The following is a 27493-nucleotide window of genomic DNA, read 5'->3' as shown; positions in this document are numbered from 1 at the left end:
AATATCTTCAGCTCTATATTGGCTGAGAACCCCTGCCTCAGACCTAAGAATGAGAAAGGGAAAACAAGCAGGTGAAGATGGACGCACCAAACAACAGAAACTAAGAAACTCTGAGGAGTTAAATGCTGGCTGAACCATTTAGCTGGGGGATTCTTCAACAACTGCTTAGAGTATTAGCTCAGAGCAGAAACTGCTCCCAAGGCCTGCTGGGAAATGCCTAATGGTGGTTACTAAGAGACAGGGCGCTTCATCTGAGTAGAGTGTGTCAGGTTAGGAACTTTTTTACATCAATCACAGAGCCAGGATAGACTTCTTGTCTGCTCTACTTCTTTAAGCCTACAATTTGTGACTGAAGTATGAAAGATAATTTGTTGTCCAACAACCAGGAGAAATCTGGTGAGCTTTCCATGGTGGCCCTCCAGTAATTTTGCTTGCTAAATTTGCAACAAAAAACCCACACACAGTGGCCTTGAAAACACTACTATTAATAATACCCTTAAAAAAAAAAAAAAAAAAAAAAAAAAACCTGGTTCAGCTATCAGATGTTCTGCCAGTTAAACTCAGTTGTCAATTTGATTGGATCTGGAGCTAGCAAAGAGACATTCCTTTAGGGCAGTCTGTGGGGTGTTTCCTGGGAGGAAGGCCTTCCCTCAGAGTTAGTAGCAGTAGTCCAGATACAAAGAGGTCTAAGCGGAAGCAGAGCCCCTTTTGTCAGCCTTCTCTCTTACTGTTGTGGTTGTCATCACAACCCCCTCCCTCCAGTGAAATGAAGACAGGGATTCTCCTTGGTTACCAGGGGAGTTATCCAGGATATGCCAGGCCTCCAGCACCAGAATAAGACAGCTAAGGCCTCCAGCCTTGTGCCCTGAAGCAGCTCCTTTCCTCTCTAGTACAAAGCTAGCCATTCCTGAATTACCCAGAACTCGTCAGGTAAGCCATCCTAACAAACCCCTCTCCGATGTGGAGCACTGGAACCTGGGAGATTTCTCTCTGAAGAACACGGTTTCTTGACCACTAAACTTCAGTCACTCTCCTCAATGCTCGTAGCCATTTCTTAGTTATTTTACATTCTTACCATTTTTAAATGGTGATGGCCTTGGGTCAATCTCTGCCTTTAAGCTTATTGCAGGAGCGCCTGAGTCTTGTGGAAACAGGTCAGTAGAGCTGCCAAATGGGAAGGCAAGCCTTGGAAGGCCCAGATGAGGGTCCCACCAGCGGGCTGAAAGCCACCACAGGAGAGAGAGAAAGAACACAGGAACCCCCTTGCTTAAAACATGGCAGACTGCAAAGCAGAGCTCTAAGGGGTCTCTAAAATTCCAGAGGGAAACAAGGAACAGATTAAACTCTGGCTAGCGGTTCGTACACCAGGAAATAACTTGTGAGTGAGTTGTTCAGCTTAAAAGTCTGTAACTTGGTTTTGTGAAGATCGATGTTGAGATCAGATAAATGGGGTTACTGTAAAACTCTATATTCCCCAAATCAGCTCTATGAGACATTAAGCTTTGTATCTCTGAAGTAGTTCTAGAAATTAAGTTGAATTTTCCAGAATATCTCTTCTTCAACACCCATAAAAGAAACTTATAAAACCCCAATTTAAAAAATAATCCATATTTCATCCACTTTTTAAAAAGCCTAACACAGACACTGTCTATGGCTTTCCTGCTGACCTCCAGATAATTGTGAGTGTTTTCTTGATCCTACACTGAGCTTGAAACTGGTGGTCTACCCGGCTGCCAGATGCAACACAAGAGATCATTAACAAGCTTTTCTCACTAATCAGGGAGTCAGAGTGGGAATATGAATCAGACCCAGAACTCTGTGAAGATGGTCTTGACCTTGTGAGTGATTTCAAAGAGAACATCCTTGAAGAATGCAGTTCGATCTACCATACACCACGACGATACCTGACCACTGCCTTTCTGAACATTTAGACTGCGTCCACATTATGAGAAAGGTTGCTGTGAGGCAAGGTGGGGCATGTTGACCCCGACTCTATCCCCAGCATTTAGGGGGGCTATGGCAGGAGGATCACAAGTTTGGGCTAGCCTAGTCTACACAGTGAGATCTTGTTTTTAAAACCACAAAAATCCTTTCAGATACGACTAACTACATGTTCGTTTTCTTAGAATAATGAATGCCTTAGGAAATAGAGTTTAAGGACAAAATTATTTTTCAGGCTCCTCAGACCTATTTTCCAAGTTTTCTCTCTGGAGAGTATTTCTATCCGTAGTGTGAGGAGGAGCCTCATGTTTTTCCTACTCCCTTGTCAACACTTCCTACCCTGTGAGTCCTGTCTTGATAGCTGGTTTTAGAAAATCAGTGTCTGACCAAGTTGGCTGCTACAGACCTCATTGCCTTCATGGTGAACTACAGTGCCTAAGGTTTCCAGGACCCCGGTGCTGGCAGAGTGCTGCCTTGATAACCCCACCCCAGTGTGTACTGAGGCTACTTTGTATTATGATGCTCATATTTGCCTGTGTCTTGTGAGAGAAACTTCCTTGTCTCTGTAGCTTCATGTATACCACACCATGGGCTAGAAACAGCGTGGGGTGGTAAGAAAAAGCATCTTCCCTTCCAAAAGGCTCAGGCTTGTGGCTCGGCTCCACTGCTTACAGCTGTGTGCAGTCTGAATGGGTCCCAAAATTTCAAGACAATTAAATCAGCCATTGACCATATAGAGAGGGTTAAGGTGATTAGGTCCTGAGAACAGAGTCCTCATAAACAGGGGTCAGAAACCTTGATGGGGGGCTTTTTGCTCCTTCCATCATGTATGAACTCTGCAAGAAGGGGCAGTCTCTCTCTCTCTCTAGTCTCTCTCTCTCTCTCTGTCTCTGTCTCTCTGTCTGTCTCTCTGTCTGTCTCTCTCTGTCTGTCTCTCTCTCTGTCTCTCTGTCTCTGTCTCTCTGTCTCTGTCTCTCTCTCTCTCTCTCTCTCTCTCCATCACCACAACTGTGGCCCTTGGCTCACTGGCTTCCCAGAACTGTGGACAATAAGGTCCTGCTGACTATACATTGTGCAGTCTCAGGTATAGTCTCAGATATTTTGTTATAGCAGGGCAAGCAGACTAATATTTTGTGAAAATGAAGGTTAACATTTCGCCTTCCTCTCCTGGGCTTGAAGGTTAAACAGGAGTGCACTTATTTCACAATGAGAATAAAATGCCCCAGTCTCCGACTGTCAGTGGTTTGATGTACATTATCTATGATGCAGAGGCAGTGAGCATGCAGTAAAAACCACATTTCATGGTTTTTATCTCTTCCTGCTTTCGGATCTCTGTCCTAACATACAATTTTTATTTAACATTAAATACCTTCTGTTTTCCCGGACACTATCTCATATGCCAAGTTATTCTCAAAAATTTTAGCAAATGTAGTGTTTAAACCCTCTTTGGATAGCTTATAGAATATATTTAGTATCTTTTATATAGTATCTTTAGTATATTTGTATGTATGTATGTTTGTATGTAGCTGTGTGAGTGTATGCCACATGTATACGGGAGCCCATGGAGGCCAGAAGAGGGCATCAGCATCTCTAGAGCTGGAGTTACAGGCAGGGATGAGCCACCCAACGTGAGTTCCAGGAATCTAACATCCTTTGGAAACGCAGCAAGGACTTAGCCATCTTTCGAGCCTTATATTTATCACCTTTCTACTAGTAAAATTAACTGATAATTGTCAAAGTTAAAAACAAATATGATATAATACAGTATTGCCAAAAAGAGCAAAATACAGTTGAGTAGGTCCCCTCCCCAACCCCCCTTCAATGGCTAAACACACGGACCCTGACTGTCCGAGTTAACAATGAAGAGAATTGACACCACTTGAGTCCTGTTTCTACCCATCATAGATCTTATATCAGCCAAGGACTCGCCCACGCTGCGTTGAAGCACTATTCTCCAGGAAGGGACTGGCCTGGCATCTAGACTACATGGATTAGAAGGGATTCACTTTCTGACAATACCAGATAGCCAAGGGATTTCAGTGGAGTGCTGAACCCCCAATGCAGACACTGTCATGTATAAAAAGTGTTAAGGGCCCTCCTCCTGAGAGCTTTTACTGCAAAACAGAAAGGCCATGCCAGAACAGGAAGTATAGTCAGGACCTGCTGGTTCCTGATTGGGGAGAGACTCAAAAATGGTTGTATTTATTTACCACTGAATGTGTTTTTTCAATGAAAATTTGAGATGTATTAACAAGCTTGTTCCATTGTTTCAATAAAAATGTAACACATCTATAGGAGAAGCAGACTCTGCTAAGTCACATGTTAAATGATCCATGGAGAGGTCATGAGCCTGAAGGAAGTTTCCCCAGGGCCCCTGATGGTTCTGTCTGCTGCTCTAGGAGACACTCAAGTCCCTCCTGAGGGTCTGGCAACTGGCCTCTGCTCCCTCTCAGAGACTTCTCACGTGTGGAGACCAACGACGGAGGTTGAATGTCTTTTTCAGTTACTGCCCCACAAATGTGATGGCAAACACCACATTTTTCAGTGCCAGGCAACCACTAATCTCCTTTCTGCATCAATGGCTTTGCTATTCTGGATATTCTGTATTAATGGGATCACAAAATACATGACCCCTCCCCCCATGCCTGGATCTTTCACTTAGACTGCTGTTTCCACAGTTCTTCCATACTATAGCATAGCAAAATGCTTAATTCCATTTTCTGATGATATAACATTCTCCTGATGGGCCACATTTTCTTTATCTGTTATTAGTTGGTATACACACTCAAGTTGTCACTCTCACCGATGCTTATTATTTAAGCATTATCTAAGCATTATCCAAAATGGCATCAATTGTTGCCATCTTAGGAGGTGTGATGGTTTGTATATTCTTAGACCAGGGAGTGGCACCATTTGGAGGTATGGCCTTGTTCCAATAGGTGTGACCTGGTTGGAGTAGGTGTGTCACAGTGGGTGTGAGTTTGATACTCTCACCCTAGGTGCCTGGAAGTCATTCTTCCACTAGCAGCCTTTGGATGAAGATGTAGAACTTTCAGCTATGTCTGCGCCATGCCTGCATGGATGCTGCCATGCTCCCACCTTGATGATAATGGACTGAACCTCTGAACCTGTAAACCAGACCCAATTAAATGTTGTTTTTTTATAAGACTTGTCTTGGTCATGCTGTCTGTTTACAACAGTAAAACCCTAACCAAGACAGAAAGTGTGTTGTGACATCTTGTGCTTAACAACAATGAGCATTTATGTTCTTTGGACTTTGTATATTCTCTTTGTGAATCCATCTATTTGGATCATTTTACCAGTTGTAAGCTGCCTTACCTTTTTATGGTTGAGTTAAGTGAATCATGAGACCTGTTCAAAGGTGTGGCTTAAGGGGCTGTCCCCAGTCATTTAAAAACCTGTTTTCTCCCCTTCCTAGGAGTCTCTGATCTACCAGATCATCCTCAGATCATCCTAGGTTAGCTTCTGTTACAACTCTCAGCCCCAGCTGACAGAAGCTGAGCACCCTCATCTGGGAACAATAACTTAGATATGGCAATATGAAGTCTGTTCAGTGGCTGTCCTGTGCCCTAAGCCCGGGTTTCTGAGTTGTGATTCTAAGCAGTTTAATGACAAAAATCATTCTAAGAAATCCTAAGAGATAGAAAAAATGGAAGTTGGTAGGCTGAGCCAGAATTGTGAACTGGAACAAAAAGGAATAGAAGAATCTAAGAAGCAGTGTCCCTTTCTCGCTAGTTTCTACTAAGATAGGCCACTGATCCCGGTAACTTATTCAAATACAACCTCTTTCCCTCAGTGTCTTCTGCCTTGGTCATCTAGCTGTGATCTCATTCCTCTGCCAGTCTAGGTTGGTGTCCAAAGACTCCACTAGTATTTCTTTCCAAAGGGTCAGGTATGTAAATAAAGTAGGGATCCTAATTCTATCAGCCAATCAATTTAACCACACATCTGGTTGCCAGGCAGATTTCATTTATATATCATCATTACTACCTCCCATCACTATCTCTGAATATGTTACTTTTCACACTCTTTTAATATTTGATGTTTTTAAGGAGTCTGGGACTCCTGAGAACAAGGGTTAGGAGGAGGTTGTTGTTTTCTGCAGCTTCCTGAGGTGCCTGGTGCACTCCTGGCAGCCAGGAAGATGGGGTGCAATTGTAAGGCCACAGATAGGGCCCACTTACTGCCAAGCCTCATCTTTCCCTTCCTCTGTCCCAGGACCATGCCCTAGGTGATAGGTACCGGCTATCCCAGTTCTGGGAGACTGAGGGAGAAGAATTGCTGTGAGTTTGAGGCTAGCTTGGGCTACATGAGTTCTAGGCCAGTCTGAGCTAAAGTATGAGACCCTAGGTCAAATAAAAGTACGTGGAGAGTGGATCTGAGAGGACTTAGGGGAGGAGTGGGGAGCAAATATGATAAATATATATTATAGAAATATATGAAATTCTCAAAGAAATTAATAAAAATATTTTCAAAAATTCAAAAGAAAAAGCTAGATTGAAAAACTTAAAAATTTACCACCTTATACTTAACATTGAAGAAAGTATCAGAATTGTGTGGCTATTATGGTAAATGCCCACAGTGTGTATCATGTGACCCTGTATGGCACATAGAGAAGTGTTGCTAGCTTTGACCTTTTGAAACCCCAGTGTGCTGGGTTGCTTAATGTCTATTTTTAAATGCAAGATTGACTCTCTTCATTACACACTAAGAAACTTAATATAGCAAAGGTGCTGGTCAGAGTTAGCAACAACTTGCCAGGCATTTTATGCTTTTGCTTTAAAAAAAAAAAAGTAAATTGAAACAATCATTTATTCGGGCTGGAGGGGAGGATTCAGCAGCTGAGAACACATGTTGTTCTTGCAGAGGACATGAGTTTGGTTCCTAGCATCCATGTTGGATGGCTTACAAACACCTGTAACTCCAGGGGAATCAGACACTGTCCTCTGGCCCACATACATGTATGGATAGCCACAAGCAGAGAAATACATATACACATAAATTTTTTTTAATTTATAAAAAAATAAATCTTAAAATAGTAAAATTATGCTCCAATAAAAAGAAGTTGGAAAATGAAGAGCAGGCATCACTGAAGGCAAACAGGAGAGTCCAAGCACTGACTCTGTCACAGGACATGCTAGCATCCTTGCTTATGTCCTGCAAGCTAGCTGGAATTATGTAAATTACTCAATATTTTTACCTTCTGTTTTCTCTCTCACAAAATCAGGGTGAAAGCAATGCCTATCTCATTGAGGTATTGTCTTATGTTTAAAACAAACCATTCCATATAATGAGTGGCAGTGTTCAGAATGATACTCCCCGAGCAAGTGTTGATTGTCCTTCCCTTCCCTGGGCCTCTGTCACTGGTCCCAAGTATAAGAGGGTCAGGCAGATGACATCAAAGTGTCCCTCTAGGGCAAGTGCCATCAGCAGCCAGGCTGTCCTGCCAAGTATGTGACAGAACAGTAACTGATTTTGTTGTGGATGGAGGGAGAAGGGTTGACAGGAGACCCAGAGACTGAAAGAAAACCACTGGGGTCCAAGCCAGACCCCTACCTCAGCTCCCTAGGACCCACCTCACAGTGTAGTAACTTCAGTGACAGACACCCTACCCTATCTGCCCACTCCATAGGTTAGAATAGATATATTAGAAACTTTACTTACAAAAAAAAAAAATTAGACGGATGGGGTGGCACAGAATGATGAGTGACTTTTAGCATGTTGAGTTTTCCTGAAGAAAAGTACATCGTATGAAGGAAACATGGGAGGTCCACAGGGAGTGGCCTTGGCGACTGATGTTGGTAGATAGAGAGTGGAGACTAATCTTCCCATATAGGTTGGACTTTCTGGATCAGGGTGCAGGGTTTTCTGAACTGGAGACGTTCCAGAGAGAATTCTTCCCTAAACAAAAACCAAAGGCTGTACCTATCCTTCCTCAGTCTAGGGGCAGCTTTGGGACAAGCCACAGAAGGCAGAGATGCTCACTGCAGATGACATAACTGAACAATTCCTTAGTTCTTGTCACCATCCCCTCCAGGTTATTGTATTTCTAAAGTCATCGAGCACTGTCAATCTCTGGTCAACAACTGGCAATAGACTACCTGATCCAAGTTCAATACCCCAATGATATTTGCTTCCTGAAGAAGTTCAACATGTTCACATTCGCACACTCACCGACTCACGTATGCATTCACTTACACAACCAGCAAATGTGCTCAGCTCTCTGGGCATCCTGAGTGATTACGGACGGCATCAGAACATTTGCAGCAGCAGTGAGCAGCACAGCAAGTGCTGGGAATGGAACCAGACCTCATCACAGGTGACTACAGAGCCATTCAGGTCTGTAGTGAGGGAAGGGCACCTGAGATGTGCTCTAAAATAAAATGAACCCAGAGTTTCAAGACACAGTGCAAGACAATGTAAACTATCTAATGACTATATTTTACAAATAGTACCTTGATTATTGAATTAAAAAATTATTAGAATTACTGTCATCTGCTTCTTCGTATAATTTTTTTTTTGTTGTTTTGGCTTTTCAAGACAGGGTTTCTCTGTATAGCCCTGGCTGTCCTAGAACTCACTTTGTAGACCAGGCTGGCCTCGAACTCATAAATCCACCTACCTCTGCCTCTCGAGTGCTGGGATTAAAGGCATGTGCCACCACGCCTGGCTCTTTGTATAAATTTAATGGCCACTTAAAATGTTAAATTAGTGCTAGGCAGTGGTAATGCACGCCTTTAATCCCAGCATTCAGGAGTCAGAGGCAAGCTGATCTCTTGAGTTTGACACCAGCCTAGTCTACAGAGAGTTCCAGGACAGCTAGAGCTGCACAGAGAAACCCCATCTCAAAAAGAAAGGAAGGGAAGAAGGAAGGAAGGAAGGAAGGAAGGAAGGAAGGAGAGAGAGAGAGAGAGAGAGGGAGAGAGAGACAGACAGAGAAACAAACAAACAAAGTTAAATTATCTATGTGGTTGACATTATATTTCTATTGGCTAACACTGGACTGACAAAAGATTCTTTTTCTGTGTGAATCACACCCAGTTTCTTGCATCTGACTCTAAAGTTTGCTTGACATGGAAGGGTGATCTGGTTCTAATGTCTGAGTAGTGCCATATTTTCCCTAAGTCCATGCTTAGAACAGCCAGGGAACATAATTTTGTTGTTGTTGCTCTCTCAGTATGTCCTACACTTTAGTAGATTTGCTGTTTTCAAGGGGAAAAATTAATTACAATTCTTGCATTATTCCTCACTATTCAAGGTGTCACCAAGGGCATGTGACAGCCAGTCAGTCAACACTTCAGCAGCTCCTAGCTTTCTGGTTCCAAGGGCCTCTGTTTTTTCCTCTCTCCTCCCTCAGCCTCTGGCATCCGAGGCAGCCAGGCGCCCCTCCCACCCCAGCACTATTTCCACTGACCTCAGAAGTGTGTAGCTCAAATAACACACTTGTCAGAACACCTTGGTAAGCAGACCAGTGAAAGACACCACACAGTTGGCAAGTGACTCGGAGTGCCCTGGACTGATAGCAACCACCTTCATCTTCCACCCTCATCTCCCACCAGATTGCCTCCCTGCAATGATGAGTTACAACGGAATGCCATTAGGACATTTAATGCTATCAGCCCAGATTGGCATGTTTTACATGGATCCTGCCAGTGTCGTAGTGAAGGTGATTTGGAAGTTTTAGGAACTGCTCTAAAACCCTCCATGTTTCCGTAGGGAAAATCAACCTTGACTCCGTGGAGGCTGCCGTAAAACAGAAACAGTGCAAGGTTCCTGATTAGTGGGAAAGGCCTCAGACAGAAACCAACAAAAACGAAAGAAAACTGAGTATCTCTCGACACATCTCTTTGCATCCAGGGCACTGTGGGTTTGAAATATTTACAACAGTTCTTGCACCTCGTACGCGGTCTAAAAATGTACCCAAGTGATAATGTTGAATTGACTGATGTTTATAGCCTTTAAGGAAGTGTTCCAATCACTACTTTTAAAAAATTGTTTTGTTTTGATTCCTGAATGGCACAGCATGATAGACAGAACACAGCTTTTTGAGTTTACTAGGAATAAAATCTAAGCCCTGATCACAGCCTGTGAGGCCCTACCTGGTCTACAACCCAGACATATTGGGGGGGGGGGGGTGTGGTGGGGAAGGGTTAGTAGGGGGTGTATGCCGGGAGAAACGTAAGTCAGTGTTGGGTGTCTTCCTTAATGGCATCTTCTATATTAAAGCATAATATTCCACTTGATCCCAGAGCTCAGATTTGACTAGTCTAGCCAGCTTGCCAGGGGATTCCCTGTCTCATCCCCTGAGCACTGTAATACAGACAGGTCATGTGTGTACAGACAGGCATGCTGAAGATTCCAGTCCATTCCTCACTTTCACGGCAGGCATGTGCTTTACCTGCTGAGCCCGCTCCCCAGCCCCAGATCTGCAGCCTGGGTTTCTTGCACTCACCCTTGTCAGCCCCACCCCCACCCCACCCTCCACTCACTCCACTCCAGCAGCCTGAGTTCCCTGTGTTCCTTCCCACCCCAGTGCCTTTACACCTGCTCTGCCACTTGCAGGAGACACATTTCTTCAGCCTCTGCTCAAATATGGCTCGGCAGAGCCTTCTTCAGCATCCTATTCCAAACGGCAGCACCTTTATCCTGCTACAGTTATCCCCACAGAACTTGCACCCATCTGGGACATTATATATATTATCCCTTTGCTCATCTCCAGACTGGGAAGGCAGGTTCAGGAGGTAGCACTCTGCTCTCCACTCGCTGCATTGTCCGTCATCTTTTGGGCCTAGGAAGTACCTGGCACACCGAGTGTCCAACAAATATCTGCAGATGGAACAGACTAGTGAGCATTCATCTGGAGTCCAGACACCTGGGGTCTAGTCAAAGTTCTACCAATGGAAAGTGGTTCCACTTTTAAAACTGTCTCTTGCCACTAGGCTTCTGAGTCTATAAGATGCTTGGCTGCCCACAGATGTTCCCAGGGCCTCTCCTGGCTCTAAAACCTGGAGGTTTTAATGGATCTGCTTTGGCAGATGATCTTGGATAAACTTTTAGCAAGACAATTTTCTTTTCATATGCATGAAGTTTTCATATGCACCAAGACTTCTGGGATACCTCATTATGATCCCACCCCCCTTCCAGGGCTGATACTTCTCAAGCCCTTCCTGCTGGGTTCGAGCCTAGGCTTTGCTCCACACTTTGAGATGCTTCGTACAGAACCTTCCCTTCAGTTCTTCTGACAGTTAATAATAACATAATTGTGGTTTTCTGTCACTTTACCCAGAGTATGAGTTCCCTGAGGACAGTAGTAAATTCTTGATTACTTTTCTGCAGCATGTGTCACAATCCCTGGCTCTCCACAAATATCCAGCGTATGGCACAGGTGAGCTCTACTGGAACAGAACCACGTCTCTGCTGAGAGCTGGTCTCTTTCCCCTCGCTAATGAACAGCAGGTGGAAGTGGGGTTGTGCTTCTGGTAACGACCTACCTGAGAGCTGTTAAGAAACTAAACTTTGCTGGGCACTCAGGTTTGCCCTCACACTTCCTCCGTTTATTTAATTCTTTTGACAGCATAGGAACTGGTACTGCCCTGGGGCCAGCAGCAGCAGCCCCCTGGCAGAGCACTTGCCTAGCATGAGACATGCAGGCAGGAAAAGAAGGGGTTCCTTTAATGAGGAGGGTGAGATTTCTGAACTCTAGCAGCATTTTTATCATTAGACGGGATATTTTTGTTGATCATAAAGGTAAGAGATTCCACATATGCATTCACTGAAAACAACCAGAGTTCAAAGTTCTATGTGATCACTATCCCTTCACTCAGAAATAAACACTATCAACCTTGTTAAACCTTAATCTCTTAAGCTTTTCCTAATATATTTTATTTTATTTTTGATATCTGTCCTAGTTTGCTTTCTATTGCTGTGATAAACACTATTACCAAAATCAGCCTGAGGAGAAAAGCTTACTGATCACACTCCATTGAGGGGGGTGGGGGTGGGGGTCAAAGCAGGATTCAAGCAGGAACCTGGAGGCAGGAACTAAGCAGGAACTAGAGAGCGCTACTAAATGGCTCGCTCTCCATGACTCGCTTGATCTGCTTTCCTATCCAGTCAGGGCCACCTTGCCATTCCTCACGAATCATCAGTCAGGAAAATCTGCTACAGAGCAGTCTGCGGGAGATGTTTTCTGAACTGAGTTTCCCTCTTTCTAAATGATCTTATTTTATGTCAGGTTAACAAAGTTTTAAGCAGTCCAACATGATTTTATATTATTCTGTGATCAAATTGTGGTATCATAAGAGCATAACAAATAAGTGTACCTACCATCCACTTCTGTTACTACTTTTACTTTTAAACTTGTATATGCTTCTCAATTTCGAAAGCTAATTTATAATGCTCAGGAGATGACTCCGTTGATAGATAAAGTGCCAGCTGCAGAAGTAAGAGCGCCCCATTTTAGCTCCCTAGCCTCCACGTAATAGCCGATCACAACAATGCCATCTGTAACGCTAGCAGAGGCAAGTGGGTTTCTGGAGCTCACTGGCCAGGTAGTATAGCTGAACAAGTGAACGCCGGGTTCAGTGAGAGAGCCTGTCTCAGAAAGTAAGGTAGAGAGTGAGCCAGAAAAGCAACATTGAACTGTGGCTTCTACACACAGACACACACACACACAGACACACACACACACACACACACACACAGAGACACACAGCTTGTAAGTGTAGTTTCTGGCCTTTCAGAAAACCTACATAAGCTCTGTGTTTAAGCAGGGTAAATATTCTACTATGATACAGAGATGAGGTCTTCCTTGCTTGTCTAGAAACCCCTCAAAGTAAAACTGAGTGGGTTGTTCCCCCCACCCCCCGTGCAGTGGTTCTCAACCTTCCTTAACGCTTGGACCCTTCCTCATGTTGTGGTGACCCCACCAACCATAAAGTTTTCATTGCTACTTCATAACTATGATTTTGCTAGTTATGAATCATAATATGAATATTTGTGTTTTCTGATAGTCTTAGGTGCCCTGTGAAAGGGTCGTTTGACCCACAAGTTGAGAAATGCTGCCCCAGAATAAGGAAAGACTTCTCTTTAAAACAAAGAATGGTCAAAGCCTCCTAACTTGCTGTGTACACATGCTGGCTCACACTGCATCTTATACGTTCTTGCTTTTTTATCCTCAGTGAATGGTATGAGACTCCAGTTATTTCCTCCAGAACAGGATAATGGCCTCATCCTGCTGGAGGGTTTAACATGAGATAATGCAGGTAAATGCTTGGTACTGTGCCTGGCACAACAAGGCTCTCTTCTGGGTGTAAAACTTCTGTGCCAGAGTCCAAGGAAGGCTGACCCGTGACTCTCACCTTTTATGTATGCATTAGAACCTGTTCCAAATTCTTACTCCCCTTCGCAGAGGAACATGGAACTTTGGGCTGTGTTTATAATCTCACACACAATGAAGTGGTTTGATTCCTGATCACACTGAGGAGTGAGAGCTACATCTAATTAGAGCTACCACTGCCTTCCTAGCACCCCACCATGGTCCATGCTGTCTTTGTGCTGCCTCTTCATAGACTCTCTTCTGACATTCAACTTTGCTATCTGCCTGTCGTTGGTGCCCTCAAGTCCTATTATTGAGTCACTCATCACCTAGCTCAAACAGGTCTCCATCACCTCCTACCATATTCCCCTTAGCTTATTCTGACATGTTTCCTTGCTATGGTTACTTTTCTGCCTACAGTCAGACCAGGCTGAGATTACCACAGATAAATCCTCACTAGACGGTCTTAGCTTTTGTTTGGCAAAGGACAACTCAGAAGTGGTGCTTGAAACTGTCAGGTGACCCAGTTGTAGTGTAGATGAGCTCATTATTCTGGAAAATAGTGGCTGAGCAGGGATATGGGTGTCCCACATGTCACTGTGAGAACCTCTTCTCTGCATGCCTGGCTTGCTGGTCCTCCTCGTCCCTCTCCCATTTCCCATGGGCACCTTCCCCTCTGCCCTTCCTTCGTGCATCTCCTGCCCATCCTCTGATATCCAGTCTGGAGCCAGTGCTCCCTGATTCTAGACCTTCTGTCCTCATTCTGGCCTTCCACAGTACAGTGTTTATATAGCATAAAGTCCTCCTTAGCATATAGTCATATACTCATAATTTCTATCTTTTCCTGCAAAGTTTTTGAGGGTAGAGCTTGTTTCCTTCTTGGTAGTTGCTTGTTAAGAATGTAACTAATGCTTCAAGATTTCCAGCTGATGGTTTTCTGTAATTGGCAGTACCCTATGCATGTACACGGGACTACATGTATATGCATGTGGAGACCTATCCCTCATGTACAGTTTACCTTAAAAAGAAAAAGCCATCACCACCAGCCTGGAACTCACTAACTAGGTGAGGCTGACAGCACAGTGAGCCTCAGGGATTCTGTCTGTCTCCATCTCCCTAGCAGAGATAACAAGCACAAGCCACTGTGCTGGGCTTTCAGTGCTGCAGATATTGACCATAGGAACTGGGGATTAAACTCCAGTCCTTGTGCTCACCTTACCAGCAGAGCCATCTCCCCAGCCTTCAATGCCACTCTTGGACTACTCCAACTTGAACAATTCTGGTCTTGGTTGGGCATTCTGACATGATAAACCATCACTTGCCACCCCCAAAGCCTTCTGATAGGACTACCCAGGAAGAGATACCATTGACTGACACATGCTTAGGATGAAACAAAACATACATACTACTATTGTCATTTTAGTGCTGGATGAAAAGGGACAAAGTAAGAGAGCCTGCTTCTGCCTTTCTATTATTGGAGTCACAAGAGCAGTCCAGCCACACCTGGCCTTCATGATTCTTCCCTCTAAGGAGTGTATGGGATGTTTGCACCAAAATAGTTTCCATACAGCAAACTAGCCCAGCGCTTGAACTCTAGGAGGCTGCCATACCTTTGAAGGTAATGGACAGAGTCTTCTGACTCCAGACCCTTCCCCAAGCTCAGGCAAGCAAGATTGATCCAGGGCGGGGAGCCAGAGGCAAGTATTCCAGCAGTTTTGCGGTTAGGCAGAACCCCAAGTAAGTCTCCAAGAATAAACGAGCAAGTCACAAGGAGCTGGGAGGCGGGGGTTGGGGAGGGGGTGGGGGCCGACTGTGAACTTTGCTGCAGGCGGACCTGTCACTCCTGCTGACAGCAAGAACCTTGCACCTTCAAGTTTTTAAAGAAGGCGGCGCGTCCCAGACAGTGTGCTTGGCTCCGGGGAAATGAACTTCTGAGGTTGGAAAGGGAAAGGAAAAGGTTGGGGGAGGGGGGGGTGATGGCCAGTGGCCCGGCGGGACACCTGTGGAATGGACGGCTTTGTTAGGCCCGGGCAGTACCCGCTCAGGCTACCTGGCGTCGGGCTCCTCCTCCGACTCGGCCGCCGTCTCCTCCCCCTCGCCCTCCGACTCCTCCTCCGTCTCCAGCTCCTGGGCCACCTCCTCGTCTGCACCCCATCCTAGGAAGCCCTGGGCTGCGAGTCCGCTGTCGCCGCTCGCCATCGCGCCTGTCCTGGCCAGAGTCGGAGCTGCCCACGCCTCGCCCGGTGTTCTCCGTCTGACTGCACTTTGCCAGGGCCCGCGGGGCTGCTTGGGTTCCCGGCGCGCGGGGCGGGGGCGCCCCAAGCCTTTAAATAGAAGGCGTCAAGAAAGTTTCGCCACGGAGCTTCTGCGGCCCGGGCTCAGCTTCCTCTGGTTCCCGTGTCTGCCAACTTCCCCGCCCGTTTTGGCAGATCTTCAGCGGCCTTTGTGGCCAGGGCAGAAAGCAATGTTGAGCGTCAAAAGGACCCACCAGCCCAGCCTTCCATCTAGTGGCCTGGTGGTTCGTACACCTCTAGCTGAGCTGTGGGATGCTTCGTGCCAAATGAGGCAGCATCCAGAGAAGATAACGTTATGGTTTGTAGCTAGCTTAAGGCCCCACCGCCCTTACTGTGACAATGGAAACAAACTAGCGCCCTAGGGGGCTAGATCTCATTGGATCAAGTAAAGCCAGTGCTTAACCTGTCAACCACTGCTCTAGGACGAAAGCCCAAGATCCTCATAGAGATCAAATCCTGACTAATCCAGTTTTAGAAATCAGGTATTTACACTGAATCAAGTGAATTCTTTCTGCCTGAGACGCCCACCTGTTCACTTATTCAAGATCACCACCTTTCTCTGAAATCTCCATGTTTGAACTCCTGCTCCTTCTTCTCCAGGTACTCAAAGCAGTCTTTTGAATATGACTGTTTCTGTTTGTAAGATAGTACAACGGTTAGAAAGACGGCTAGATCTCCAAACCTTTATTTTAATCATCGCAGATTCTTACAATTGTTAAATGAGATGGAAAATAAGGATATTATTCTCCAGTTACATCAGCTTGTATGCTGTACATTGGGTCTGAGGACAGAGAGGTATAGATCGGCAGCCTCTTTTACCACTGATTTTGCCAAGACCCTATTTCAAATTAACTCAAAATTTAGAATTATTTACAGAGTCCACACGTTTAATACTAACAATATTTTAACAGCACATCCAAACAAAAAATGTAGTATTCATTTGAAATTGAAAAGATTTTAATTCTCCAGCTGGGGAAATGCTCAATGGGTGGAGCACTTGCCTAGCAGACACCCGCTGTGTTCAATCCCTAGCACTGAAAAGAAATTAAAAAAAACAAAAACAAAAAACAAAAACTACCTGTCTCATATTACCAGCCCACTTAGCTGATACAGCTGGACTGCCGTGAGTATATGCTCTTAAGTGCTGGCTCATTCCAGGATGCAGATTTCTTAAGTCTTTTGTCTATTTGTTACAACAAATAGTCTGACTAGGAGAGTGGAACCACTGAAAACAACATGGTGGCAATGCAAGAATCCACACTACTGCAAAGTCTGAGGCTTCATTAAATGCCATAGTGCTGCAGAACATTACCTGGGGTCACACTGAACTGTCATACTCAGTACACTCTGAGAAAGCGCTGCACAATGTGGGATAAACCTTAGGAATGTTTCCAAGAAAAAAATGCATATGTAAATTTTTAAAACTGCATCAAAAGGACTGCAGATCAGTATTCTAAAGAACTGACCCATAGAGAAAGCTCTGTTCCTAATTATGCCACAGAAATAATGTGGTTCACAGGCTAGCTACAGATGAACTTCATCCCAGACACTCTGCGTATTCAACAATCAAGACGATTAGGTTCAGATCAGTTAAGATAATTACAGCCTTACTCTCCCAAAAACAACTTGCACAGAAAAATAACACCTCAACAATTTCCAGATATAAACTTTATTCCATTTGACAGCATACAAAAATTTAAACTTAAAAAGAAAATATGCACCCTTTGTAAGTCAAACAAAGTGAAAGTTCTAGTTTTTTAATTGGTCTGCAAAAAATAGTTTAGTGGTACAAATTGTACCACTGTAGGCCTACAAGAAGTTTGCAATCTTTGAAAAAGTTAAAACTGCCTTCAAGATTACTTTTTATATTTAAATGTACAATACAGGTACTGACCAATTTATAAGTATTTACATAAACTAAAAACAATCTTATTAAACAGCATAGCTTGTATCTGAACTACTACTTTCATGTGGAAAAGAAATACTAAAAAAGATTTTTGTATAAACATTAAACTTTTATTTATAACTTTATTGTCTTATCTAAAACACTTTGTAGTGGCTTACTGCCTAAAAATTCCAGTTTAGATTATAATCCACAGAAATCTGATTCTACAAGTAGGATATAATCTTAACATTGATGTTTCAGTTTTCTGCTGTTTCCTATCATGAGGAAAATAAAACCAGGAGAACAGGTGACACCACAGTGCACAGTTCACTGTGCTATCAGAAAGCAGAAGAAACTCCATTTTTTCCAAAATATTTAAGTCAGAGACTTTCAAATAGTCCATAAACAAGTCACTAACTGTTGTTAGTGTTCCTGTTACAACAGTGCAAAATGTATTGTTTCAACGCAAAATCTAAAGCAACCTCCAGAGTCTATCAAAGTCAGGTGTGAAGTGCTATAAACAGTACAGCCACCCCTCAGACAGTGTCCCAGGGAGTCGAGTGAAGACTGAAGGCAACTGTCCAGTAATTCAAGACGCCACAGTGATCGTACTGAATCAAAGATTTCATTTGCTTCAAGTAACTGAATAGCTGACTTGAATCTTTACTTGACTAGAACTGAGCTAGACTGCTGCTGCTGCCAGTTACACTAAGTACTGAGATCTTTGCAAACTCCCACATAGTTCTTCAGGATAAGTATGTGGTACAAGTACTTGAGAATATATCAAAACCTTATTAGTTCAGGTAATTTCTCAAAATATATTTTATGCTGAAAAGTCATGCCATAATACTACTAAGAGATGTAAACATTTTCAAAAATACATTTTCTTAAATCAAAGAGTTTATTAGGAAATGTCATAATAAAATATGCAATCTTTATATATGTCCTTTTAAAAATAAAACATGAAAACAAGAACATTAAAAATAAACCATGATGGAGGTAAACAAAATGAATTATGATATATCTGTTGTTCTTTATTTCTTGGAAGAATTGAAGAATTAGAGAGCAGTTATCTTTTCAGGGTAGCAGCTCTCAAAGGCAGAACACTGTTCAGATCTCTCTTGTTTTTCAATCTCTGCCATGACTAGGAAAGGGAGAAAACAAAAATCAATCTTAGAATACAAACTAAACACAGAACAAAAGACTGAATTCAAAGAATTAAAAGAATATTAGTGGTGATTCTATCTAAGTAGTTTAGATTATGTCCCTTATTTTTATTTCCCAAGGTAATTATTTCCCAGAAAAGAAATAATTATTTAATATTCTTTAATATTCTATTTTTTTTAAATGGGCACACAGGTGCACAAAAAGCTACGTAGCAATAACACTACTTATAAATTAAATTATTTCATCTAAAATAGCAAAGTACTCAATTTGAACTTAAGAGAGGGAAAATGACTTTGTTTTCTAGCTTTTATGATGAAAACAGTATTTTTATAAAGGCAAGAGTAAATGTAAAACTTTGTATTTGCCCTGAAAAATAGTGAAAGAGTTTCTAAGACTCCAACTCTAATTCATAGGCCAAAACTCCAGGTCACAATTTTATGAACACAATTTTAGAAGTTGTTCAAGTAACTAGAAGTAATGGTTTTACAGCTAAATAATCTAAAGGAAAGCTCACTCCCAAGAACAACTGAGCAATAAGAAACCAACGCTCCACTCTGCTTGTCATGAAGGCAAGGCCTAATCTGAAGAGAATTTGCAACACGCCGCTTGCCTTTTAATTACATCCAAGTCTGTGTGTCCAAACAATGAGAACAGTATCTCTTGCACCCCCATTTTCTGACCTTTTCCTCCTATGAAGCCTCCACTTCTAGTTCTTACAGATGTCTTTCTGTTGATGTATTTTCACACTGCCATTCATTGCAAACAGGTACCTCATCGAGCAAAACTAACGATGAATATTGTGGACACAAAACACACACATACATCTTTTAAATTTTCAAAATATGCTTAAGATAAAAATGCCATGGTGGGAAAAGTGCATGAGCCACACATCAAATCCTTTCTCTATAATAAATGCCCTGAGATTTTAAAACTATCCACTGAGTCCACTGATGGTCCATTATTCAATCATTTATGAATTTAATAAGCTCCCCATTAATTAAAAATGTTGTTTCCACAAAAGTGAAACTCATAAATGAAAAACAGAGCTCTCTCTGGAGGAAAATTCATCTAAAGTCAAGTCATAAATTCTGTTTTCTGTCACATTAGTGATTTTTTTCATAACTTCATTCTTTTCATTTTAAAGCACACTAGTCCGCTATCATCTTTAGCATCAGCATGGCACACTGTTTACCTTTAAAAATTGATCCTTGATCATATCAAACTTCTGCTTCTCATGCACAGCTCTGGCGGTGTTAGTCCCATCAAAAGGTTCTGCGCCATGAAAGGTACATGTGGAAAATTAGCACAACAGGGTTCGTTTTCTCTAAAATGAACGGGGGATGAGACCTAGGGCTTCATATATGCTAGGCAAGTGTTCTACCATGAGTAATGAACAGATTTAGATTAGGTACAATGATATGCGATTGCCAGGATGTCATAGCCTTTGATTTATAAAAACAGCAAATTCATATAGCTTAGCGTAGTATGCTTACTGAATGTACACACACACACACACACACACACACACATCTCATCTACCTATAAGCTGTCCGATAAGATAGATTTTAGTCATTGCTGTCAGGAAAATGACTAAAATAGGAAGAACAACAACTTTATGGTCAAGGACCATCCGTGGGAGAATCCACAGTTACATAAAGACTCAAGTACTGCATCTAAGAGAGAGGCACAGGGCCAGGTGTTACAGGAGTAAGCGTAAACCCAGTTTTAATTTAAAAGCTGGTCTTGTTCAGGAGGGGAAGTCAGGAACCTTGGAGTAGAGCAGAGGCTTCCAACCTTCCTAATGCTGCAACTTTAATTCAGTTCCTCATGTTGTGCTGACTTCCAACCATCAAATGATTTTCATTACTTTTATGTAGATTTATTTCATTATAGTGTAAATTTATTTATATTACTGTTGAATCATGATGTAAATATCTGTGTCTCTTGATGGTCTTAAGAGATCCCCAAAGGCTTCGCAACCACCAAATTGAGAGTCACTGGAGTGGAAGTTCAATGCTAGAGAGAACAAAAGGTAGCGCAGAACCCTATGGTGTGAATGGATGTTTGCAGAGCGATCTGGGGAGGACAACTTCCATGAGGAATGAGCAATGAAGAGAAACAATTGCAAGCAGAGAAACAGGAGGACACAAAGTTCTTATGTGTGCCCACTATATGCTATCTTCTGTGTCTACACCCCAAACCCATACACCTTCACCCACTATACACAGCAGAAGAGGCCATGTACAGGTAGGTGGACATACAGATCACGTAAAGTTTTTTCAAAAACTAAAAGGCTATGCAAGCCTTAAAGCTCAAAGGGAGGAATGAAAGCCAAAAATCAATTGAGTTGCTTGAAAGAAAAGTAGCTAAGAGGAAAACCTGAAGAAAGCAAAGAAATATGATGGAAAAGTTCACTTTATTCATAAAATCTAAGCAGGCCCACAATCTGAGAAATCCTTTGTTTTGTGTTTTTACAGGGGTGTGTGTGTGTGTGTGTGTGTGTGTGTGTATTCAGGTAAGGAATACATGTGGCAGTCAGAAGACGTGAGGAAGTCAGTTCTCTCCTTCAGCCGAGTGGGTCCTGTGGACAGACCATAGTTGGCAGTCTTGGCAGCAAGTGTCCTTACCTGCTGAACTATCCCACAGGTCCCAGTTAGTCACTTTGTACTACTCAGAAAGGCTATGCTTAAAGACTTCACTGCACTGTAAAAGTACTGTGGACCTTTTCTTGTTGTGTTTTTGATTCTAGTAGAAGGCTATATGCCAAACTATATTGGACCACATCATATATAGATAGCACTTTATAAAAATGTTTACTTTTCAAAAGAATACAGGTAACTAAAAGAATACACATTCACTGTGCAACATCAACAACCAACACCAGAGGTGTAACTCCACACTCAAGCACCCTTTTAAAATGTTGCAAAAAACAAAGATTAAAACATTCTTGGGGCTGGAGAGATGGCAATCCCAGCAACCACATGGTGGCTCACAACCATCCTTAATGACATCTGATGCCCTCTCCTGGTGTGTCTGAAGACAGCTACAGTTACTTACTCTGAGTTCAAGGCCAGCTTGGTCTACAAAGAAAGTTCTGGGAGCCAGAGCTATATAGAGAAACCCTGGAGGAGGAGGGCGGGGAGGGAGGGAGGAAGGCGGGGAGGGGGGGATGGCTGTTGTTTTTGTTATTATAAATATTCTCAACCTAATTTCTACTATAAATGTTGACATTTTTATTCTTTTTCACCTCAAGATAGAAAAGAATCTTCAACTTTTATTTATGAAAGCAATTTTACTGCTTTTGTCAGGAGCACAAGTAGTGTGATCCAAGACAGGGCGCAGGCAGTTGGAGGGACTCTGGGGATTAGTCTCTCACTAAGTCAAAGAAAATGTATTAGGAACATATTTAACTACATGTAAACTCATTTTAGAAAATAGAATTGTTTTCAGATCATCTTTAAAGTTAAATCAACTTCATAATATGTATCACAAATTATACAGTTTCAGTCAATTTAGTATGAAAAAGCATGAATTGCTCAAATCTTACCAACTAAAATGTTCAAATTCACATTTAGCATTTCTCACAAGTAAGGAACTTTAAATATTTTCCCAAATTAAAAGAAAATGTAAAGGCAGATATATAAATACCCTCAGAACATAAACACATTGCTTTAACAGAAACAGAATGGGAATTAGTAGTTCCATGATGATAAATGGTTACTAGACAGTGGACAGAGGAAGCAAGCCTACCTTCAACACAGATGTATTTATTTCTCCATTCCATATCATCAGGCCTTGGGATGGCTTTGGCTTCACGAACTGAAATCATCTGAGTGTTCCAGCTGAAGGGGGAAACAAACAAGAACTGGCTTCTTTCTGAATGCCTCTTGTTCATCAGCTGGAAGTTGACCTGACTGCCTGACAGACAGAACACTACCCTTGCCTCCTCCTCCTCCACCCAGCCCTCCCTCGGCACCCATTCTCCATTTCCGTTACTATGTGTGCTGTGCACACCTCTTCCAAGGAGAGATTAAGTTCCAGGATACGAGGTATTTCTTTCACTATTCAACCAGTTCCTCGGTATATTCTAGATACTGTGTATACTTCTAGTAACAAAGAAAATAGGACAAAAATGATTCTTTAATGTTCTTTAAAGTTGAAGTAAGTAAAACACAAAAATACTGCCTACTACTATTACCACAATAAAGATGTTTCATTAGTTATCAGGTAATCTTATGGAATTTTCTTTTTCTAATAACATTACTTAATTTTCTTCAGGTACACCTTACAGGATTTGGGATAAAATTTGAAAGTAGCTAGCAGAAGCAAGGAAGAAAACAATGATTTTTGTGTTTTTATATAAGAAACAGCATTAGTTAACTAAGACAGGATGTCATGTAGCCCAAGCTGACCCTGAATTTTATACCCGAGGACCCTAAACTTCTGCCTCAACTTCACAAGTGCCAGTTTATGAAGTGCGGGGAATAGAGCCTCATAAACAGGGCTTCACAAACCCTAGCCACACAGTTTACTAACTGAGCTATACCCCATAGCCCTAACACCCCACAGCCCTAACAGGAAAATATTTTGAGTGAAACAATTTTGTCTACACTGACTCTCCATCCTACACCTCTAAAGTGCTGGCCTATGTGTGCTAGAAAGAGTACCCATGCTTCCTAACTCCAGGCACGCAGCTGAGCTACACTGCATAGCCAACAAAAAATATTCTGAGTCAAAGCTTCACTAATGTACTAATTTTACATGTTTTTAAAGATTATATTCTTTATATATTTCATTTATCTATATTTCTAGGTTACTACAATAAAAGCATTTTTCATTTTTCCAAGAAACAGTCCAACATATATGAGCACTCACAGCTGGTTTACAAAAAAAATAAATAAAAATAAATTTGAGAATGAGGTGAAAACTGTTTGTCAACTGTATTTGCCTTTGTCTATCAACAAGGTGAGAAAGACCATGGCTTGGGAACCACCAACCCTCAACCTACTCCTCTCCATGTATCTGGAAATCTCTAAGAACATAATCATGGGCCATGTATGGAAGGCTTCTAGAAGAAAGAATTTCATTTTTAAATGTGTAAGAAATAATTTGTTATTTATGAAGTTCGATCATTAGGAAGTATCCTCTATGCATTTTTTTTTAATTATGGCTTTAATCAAGAGCTGAGCAGAACATAGGGTGGTGGCATGTACCTATAACCCTAGAACTCAGAAGGCAGAGGCAGTAAGAATGCAAATTCAAAGCCAGCCTGGGACATTGAGAAACCCTGTCTCCAAAGATCAAGGACCAGTGTGATCTTTAATAGAATTCCTGGCATGAGCAAGACCTTGGGTTTGAACCCTGGCCAGTGAATGCATATAGGGAAGGCAACTAGTGTAGGCAACTAGGGTTTTAAGGTTTTAAATATACACACCTATAAAACAAAATATATACATCTTGTGAGTTGTCTAGAAAAACATTCTAACAATGATTGTTGCCTACAGTTCCAAACACAGAAAAAGGACTTTGTTTTATCACTACAAATGTTTCCAAGATTTTCTTTAAAAATAACAATGCAAGGAGAAAAATCACTACAAACTGAGCAAAACAGTTACAATGTTACATTTGCATCACTTTATAATCACTTTATATTATACTATTCAAGTTTTTTTTTTTTTTTTGGGGGGGGGGGGGGAGACAAGGTCTTACAAAATGGGCCTAGCCGCAATCTTGCTATATAGCCAGGCTATCCTTGCAATCCTCACCCTTCAGCCTCCACTTGTGTGTGTTGGGAATACATTCCTACCCCAGCATACCTGATGCTACATGCTGCAGCCCAGACTGTCCTCAAACTTAGGATCCTCCTGCCTCATCCTTTTTAGCTTGCAGTACCACAACCAACAGTAACTTTTACTAACTCGTCTTTGTTAGCTTTTTTATTTTGTTTTAAGAAAGTGTAGCTATATTGCTTAGACTGGCCCTTAACTCCCAGACTTCACTTCTTGCTTCAGATTCCACCAATATGTCACTACAGACATGTGTTACCATACCTGGCTTAAAAAAATAAAAATAAAGATCAGTAACTTTTAAATGGTCATCTAAAACTACTACAAAATGTGTATATTCAAACATCCTTTCCAGACAGTTAATTTTTTTGTCTTTCAAGTAAAGAGGGTGCTTTTAACTGAATAAAATTCAGAAGAAATCCTTATGAACATTTTAGCAATTGCCAGAGTTCTGTTAAATGGTACCTTACTCATTACTTTGACCATATTCTTGGCTGAGCTCCCTATAGTCAACTATGTGAAATTATTTGGTATAAAAATACATTGGGCAAAAGTAGGTATGAAGTTTTAAAATTTTTTCCCAAACATTAGCAACACAGCTAGTATTATTCGACCCAGTACACTATTTTCTCTTAATGTAAACTAACACAAAAGCCTTCCCATCTATTTTCTGGTACCAGTCCAACAAAGCACCCACACACAGAACAAATGCATTTTGCTTCTGTGAATCTTTTCTCCTAGCACTCCCAAATGTCTAACTTATATAACAATAGGTACTGCTAATACAGAATGTGGGTTTGGGGTTAGTAAGACGGCTCGGCTTGTAAAGGCACCTGCCACCAAGCCTGAGGACCATCCCTGGGTCCCACATGGTGGAACAAGAGAACCAATGATCACAAGCTATCCTCTCACCTGCACACGGGGGACTAGGGTTAGGGAGATGGCTCATGGAGTAGAGTGCCTGCCACCCAAGTATGAGGACCTGAGTTCACATGCCCAGCAAGTATGTAAAAAGTCAGGCCTGGGCCAGCAGCAAGGGAGCGAGAACTCAGTGAGGGCACACATGCACCGCTCACCCCCTCACACAATAAGAAAGTAAATAAATAAGTAGATGTAATTTAAAACATGTTTTAAAGCCAGAAGTGGTAGCACCTGCCTGTGATCTGAGCCCTGGAGAAACAGCCAGGAGGTCCCTAGGGATTGCTAGGCAGCCAGCCGAGCCAAATCGGTGAGCTTAAGGTTCAGTGTGAGAATATTCTCAAAAGAAAAGGTGGAGGACAAATGAGGAAGATATCCAAACCAATCTCTGGCCTCCCTCCACACACATGCACGCATGCACACACACATGTTTGGAGTCATGACTTCAATTTGAATCCCAATTCTCCCATTACTTAGCTGTACTGTTAAAAGAACATTTTATGTATACAAATTCCCTAAACTTGGCAAATTTTTGCAATGATTAAATGAAACACACAGCAATCACTTAGCACACACTGGAAAAGACTATAAACAATACCTATAACAACATCTTTAAAAGTAAATTTAGAAACAACCATTACACCTTTAAAATCTGTTTATATTTCATAGTTTTATAATTTTTGTCAATGAAGACTTTTTATTTGCATTTTATTCTAATACATCTATTTATTTAGATCAAACATTTAAAAAAATTCCAAGTCTGTCTTAGCTATATTTTTAACTATAAATTTTAAATTCCTAGAAACAGATGTTGAAACTATGTATTATTTACATAAAAGTAAAACATAAGATCCATCTAGTCCCTACTAGAAAGGGTCCTCAACACAAAGTAGAATCACAAGTGAAATAAAACAAAACTGAAGGATATCAAATCTGAAATAATGGCTCAAAGGCTAAGGACATATATTATTCTTCAAGAGGACCCAAGTTCAATACTTAGCACCCATACCAGGCAGCTCACAATACAAGTAACTCTAGTTGCAGGTGGTCTGGATCGGTCTTCTGGACTCCATGAGCACTGCACCCACACGTAAATACGCCAGACATACACATACATTAAAAAACTAGATCTTAAAACAAGGCTAGGGGGCTGGTGAGATGGCTCAGTGGGTAAGAGCACCCGACAGCTCTTCCGAAGGTCCAGAGTTCAAATCCCAGCAACCACATGGTGGCTCACAACCATCCGCAACGAGATCTGGCGCCCTCTTCTGGAGTGTCTGAAGACAGCTACAGTATACTTACATATAATAAATAAAACAAGGCTAATTAAACTATGAATGTTTTATTAGCAAATAGGAAATTGAAATCTTAGTTGCTCTCAGCTGTTAGCTGCCATACCTGATGACACTGATGACACTGATGAAATACTTATAACACTGAAATTAACAGATGCACCTTCTGGCTAAACCTAGAGCATTCACTTTTATATACAAAAGAACAAGTACAATTTCTAAGTTTTACTTACTCAAATTCTGTAGCATAATATTTAAGAAAGCCCAGTAAGAGGTCCCCAAGACTTGATTCATTCTTTGAGAGGTAAGGAGGAACATTACATGGGGCATGATGAACAAGGTGCAGCTGTACAGAAGTACTAAAAGATTCCTGTTGAAGAAAAAGAGAAATATACAAAGTCATTTTAAACGTATTCTAAGAGTGTCATCCAGCCTTAGAAAAGATCTCTGAAGACAGAAGCTTTCTTTGTGCTGGCAATTTAGAAATGTTTTCTAATGTTTTTCACTAAAGATCTCACAGTACCAGAGTAGGGTAGAAAGTATATGAAAACCTAGTGTTTGACTTGAGCACATCATTATGGTAGCAAAAGATTTCAAACATGAGTCAAATTTTATTATACATACCATGATCTCCTCAGTGACATACATTCATGAAGATCCCTCCTTAATTGTTTCTGCGGTGAAGCATTCATTGTACTTTATGTATAGAGGAGATATCAAGCACTAAGCAATAGCTTTTTCCAACTGCCACTTAACATTCTTCTCAAAAGTCACAAAAGCTTCAGTATACAAATAATTTTATTTTTGGTTTTGGTTTTTTTTGAGACTTTCAAAACCGTTTGATTTTGTTGTTGTATTTTAAGGGGAAAATA

General features: G+C 41.8%; 2 protein-coding genes across 3 annotated transcripts in view; both read right to left on the bottom strand.

Annotated features, from left to right (window-relative positions):
• Positions 1-15638, bottom strand: part of Cmya5 (cardiomyopathy associated 5) — a 98359-nt gene extending 82721 nt beyond the window's left edge. The window contains exon 1 of the mRNA XM_085830909.1: positions 15330-15638. Within this exon, the coding sequence (XP_085687035.1) occupies positions 15330-15478 (149 nt within the window). The 5' untranslated portion in view covers positions 15479-15638. The remainder of the gene's footprint in view (positions 1-15329) is intronic.
• A 604-nt stretch (positions 15639-16242) lies between these two features.
• The window catches only part of Tent2 (terminal nucleotidyltransferase 2), a 51281-nt gene continuing 40030 nt past the window's right edge, over positions 16243-27493 (bottom strand). For both annotated transcript variants that reach the window (XM_021180433.3, XM_085830910.1), the window contains exons 12-15: positions 26855-26991; positions 22376-22467; positions 19818-19897; positions 16243-18602 (exon numbers count right to left, since the gene is read on the bottom strand). In XM_021180433.3, the coding sequence (XP_021036092.1) occupies positions 18528-18602; positions 19818-19897; positions 22376-22467; positions 26855-26991 (384 nt within the window). In that variant the 3' untranslated portion in view covers positions 16243-18527. The remainder of the gene's footprint in view (positions 18603-19817; positions 19898-22375; positions 22468-26854; positions 26992-27493) is intronic.

The sequence above is a fragment of the Mus caroli genome, unplaced genomic scaffold, assembly GCF_978045245.1.
Source record: "Mus caroli unplaced genomic scaffold, Mus_caroli_1 scaffold_15, whole genome shotgun sequence".
NCBI classification, from domain to species: Eukaryota; Metazoa; Chordata; class Mammalia; order Rodentia; family Muridae; genus Mus; species Mus caroli.
The sequence above is the reverse complement of the archived record's forward strand: the minus strand, read 5'-3'. Positions and strand labels throughout refer to the sequence as shown.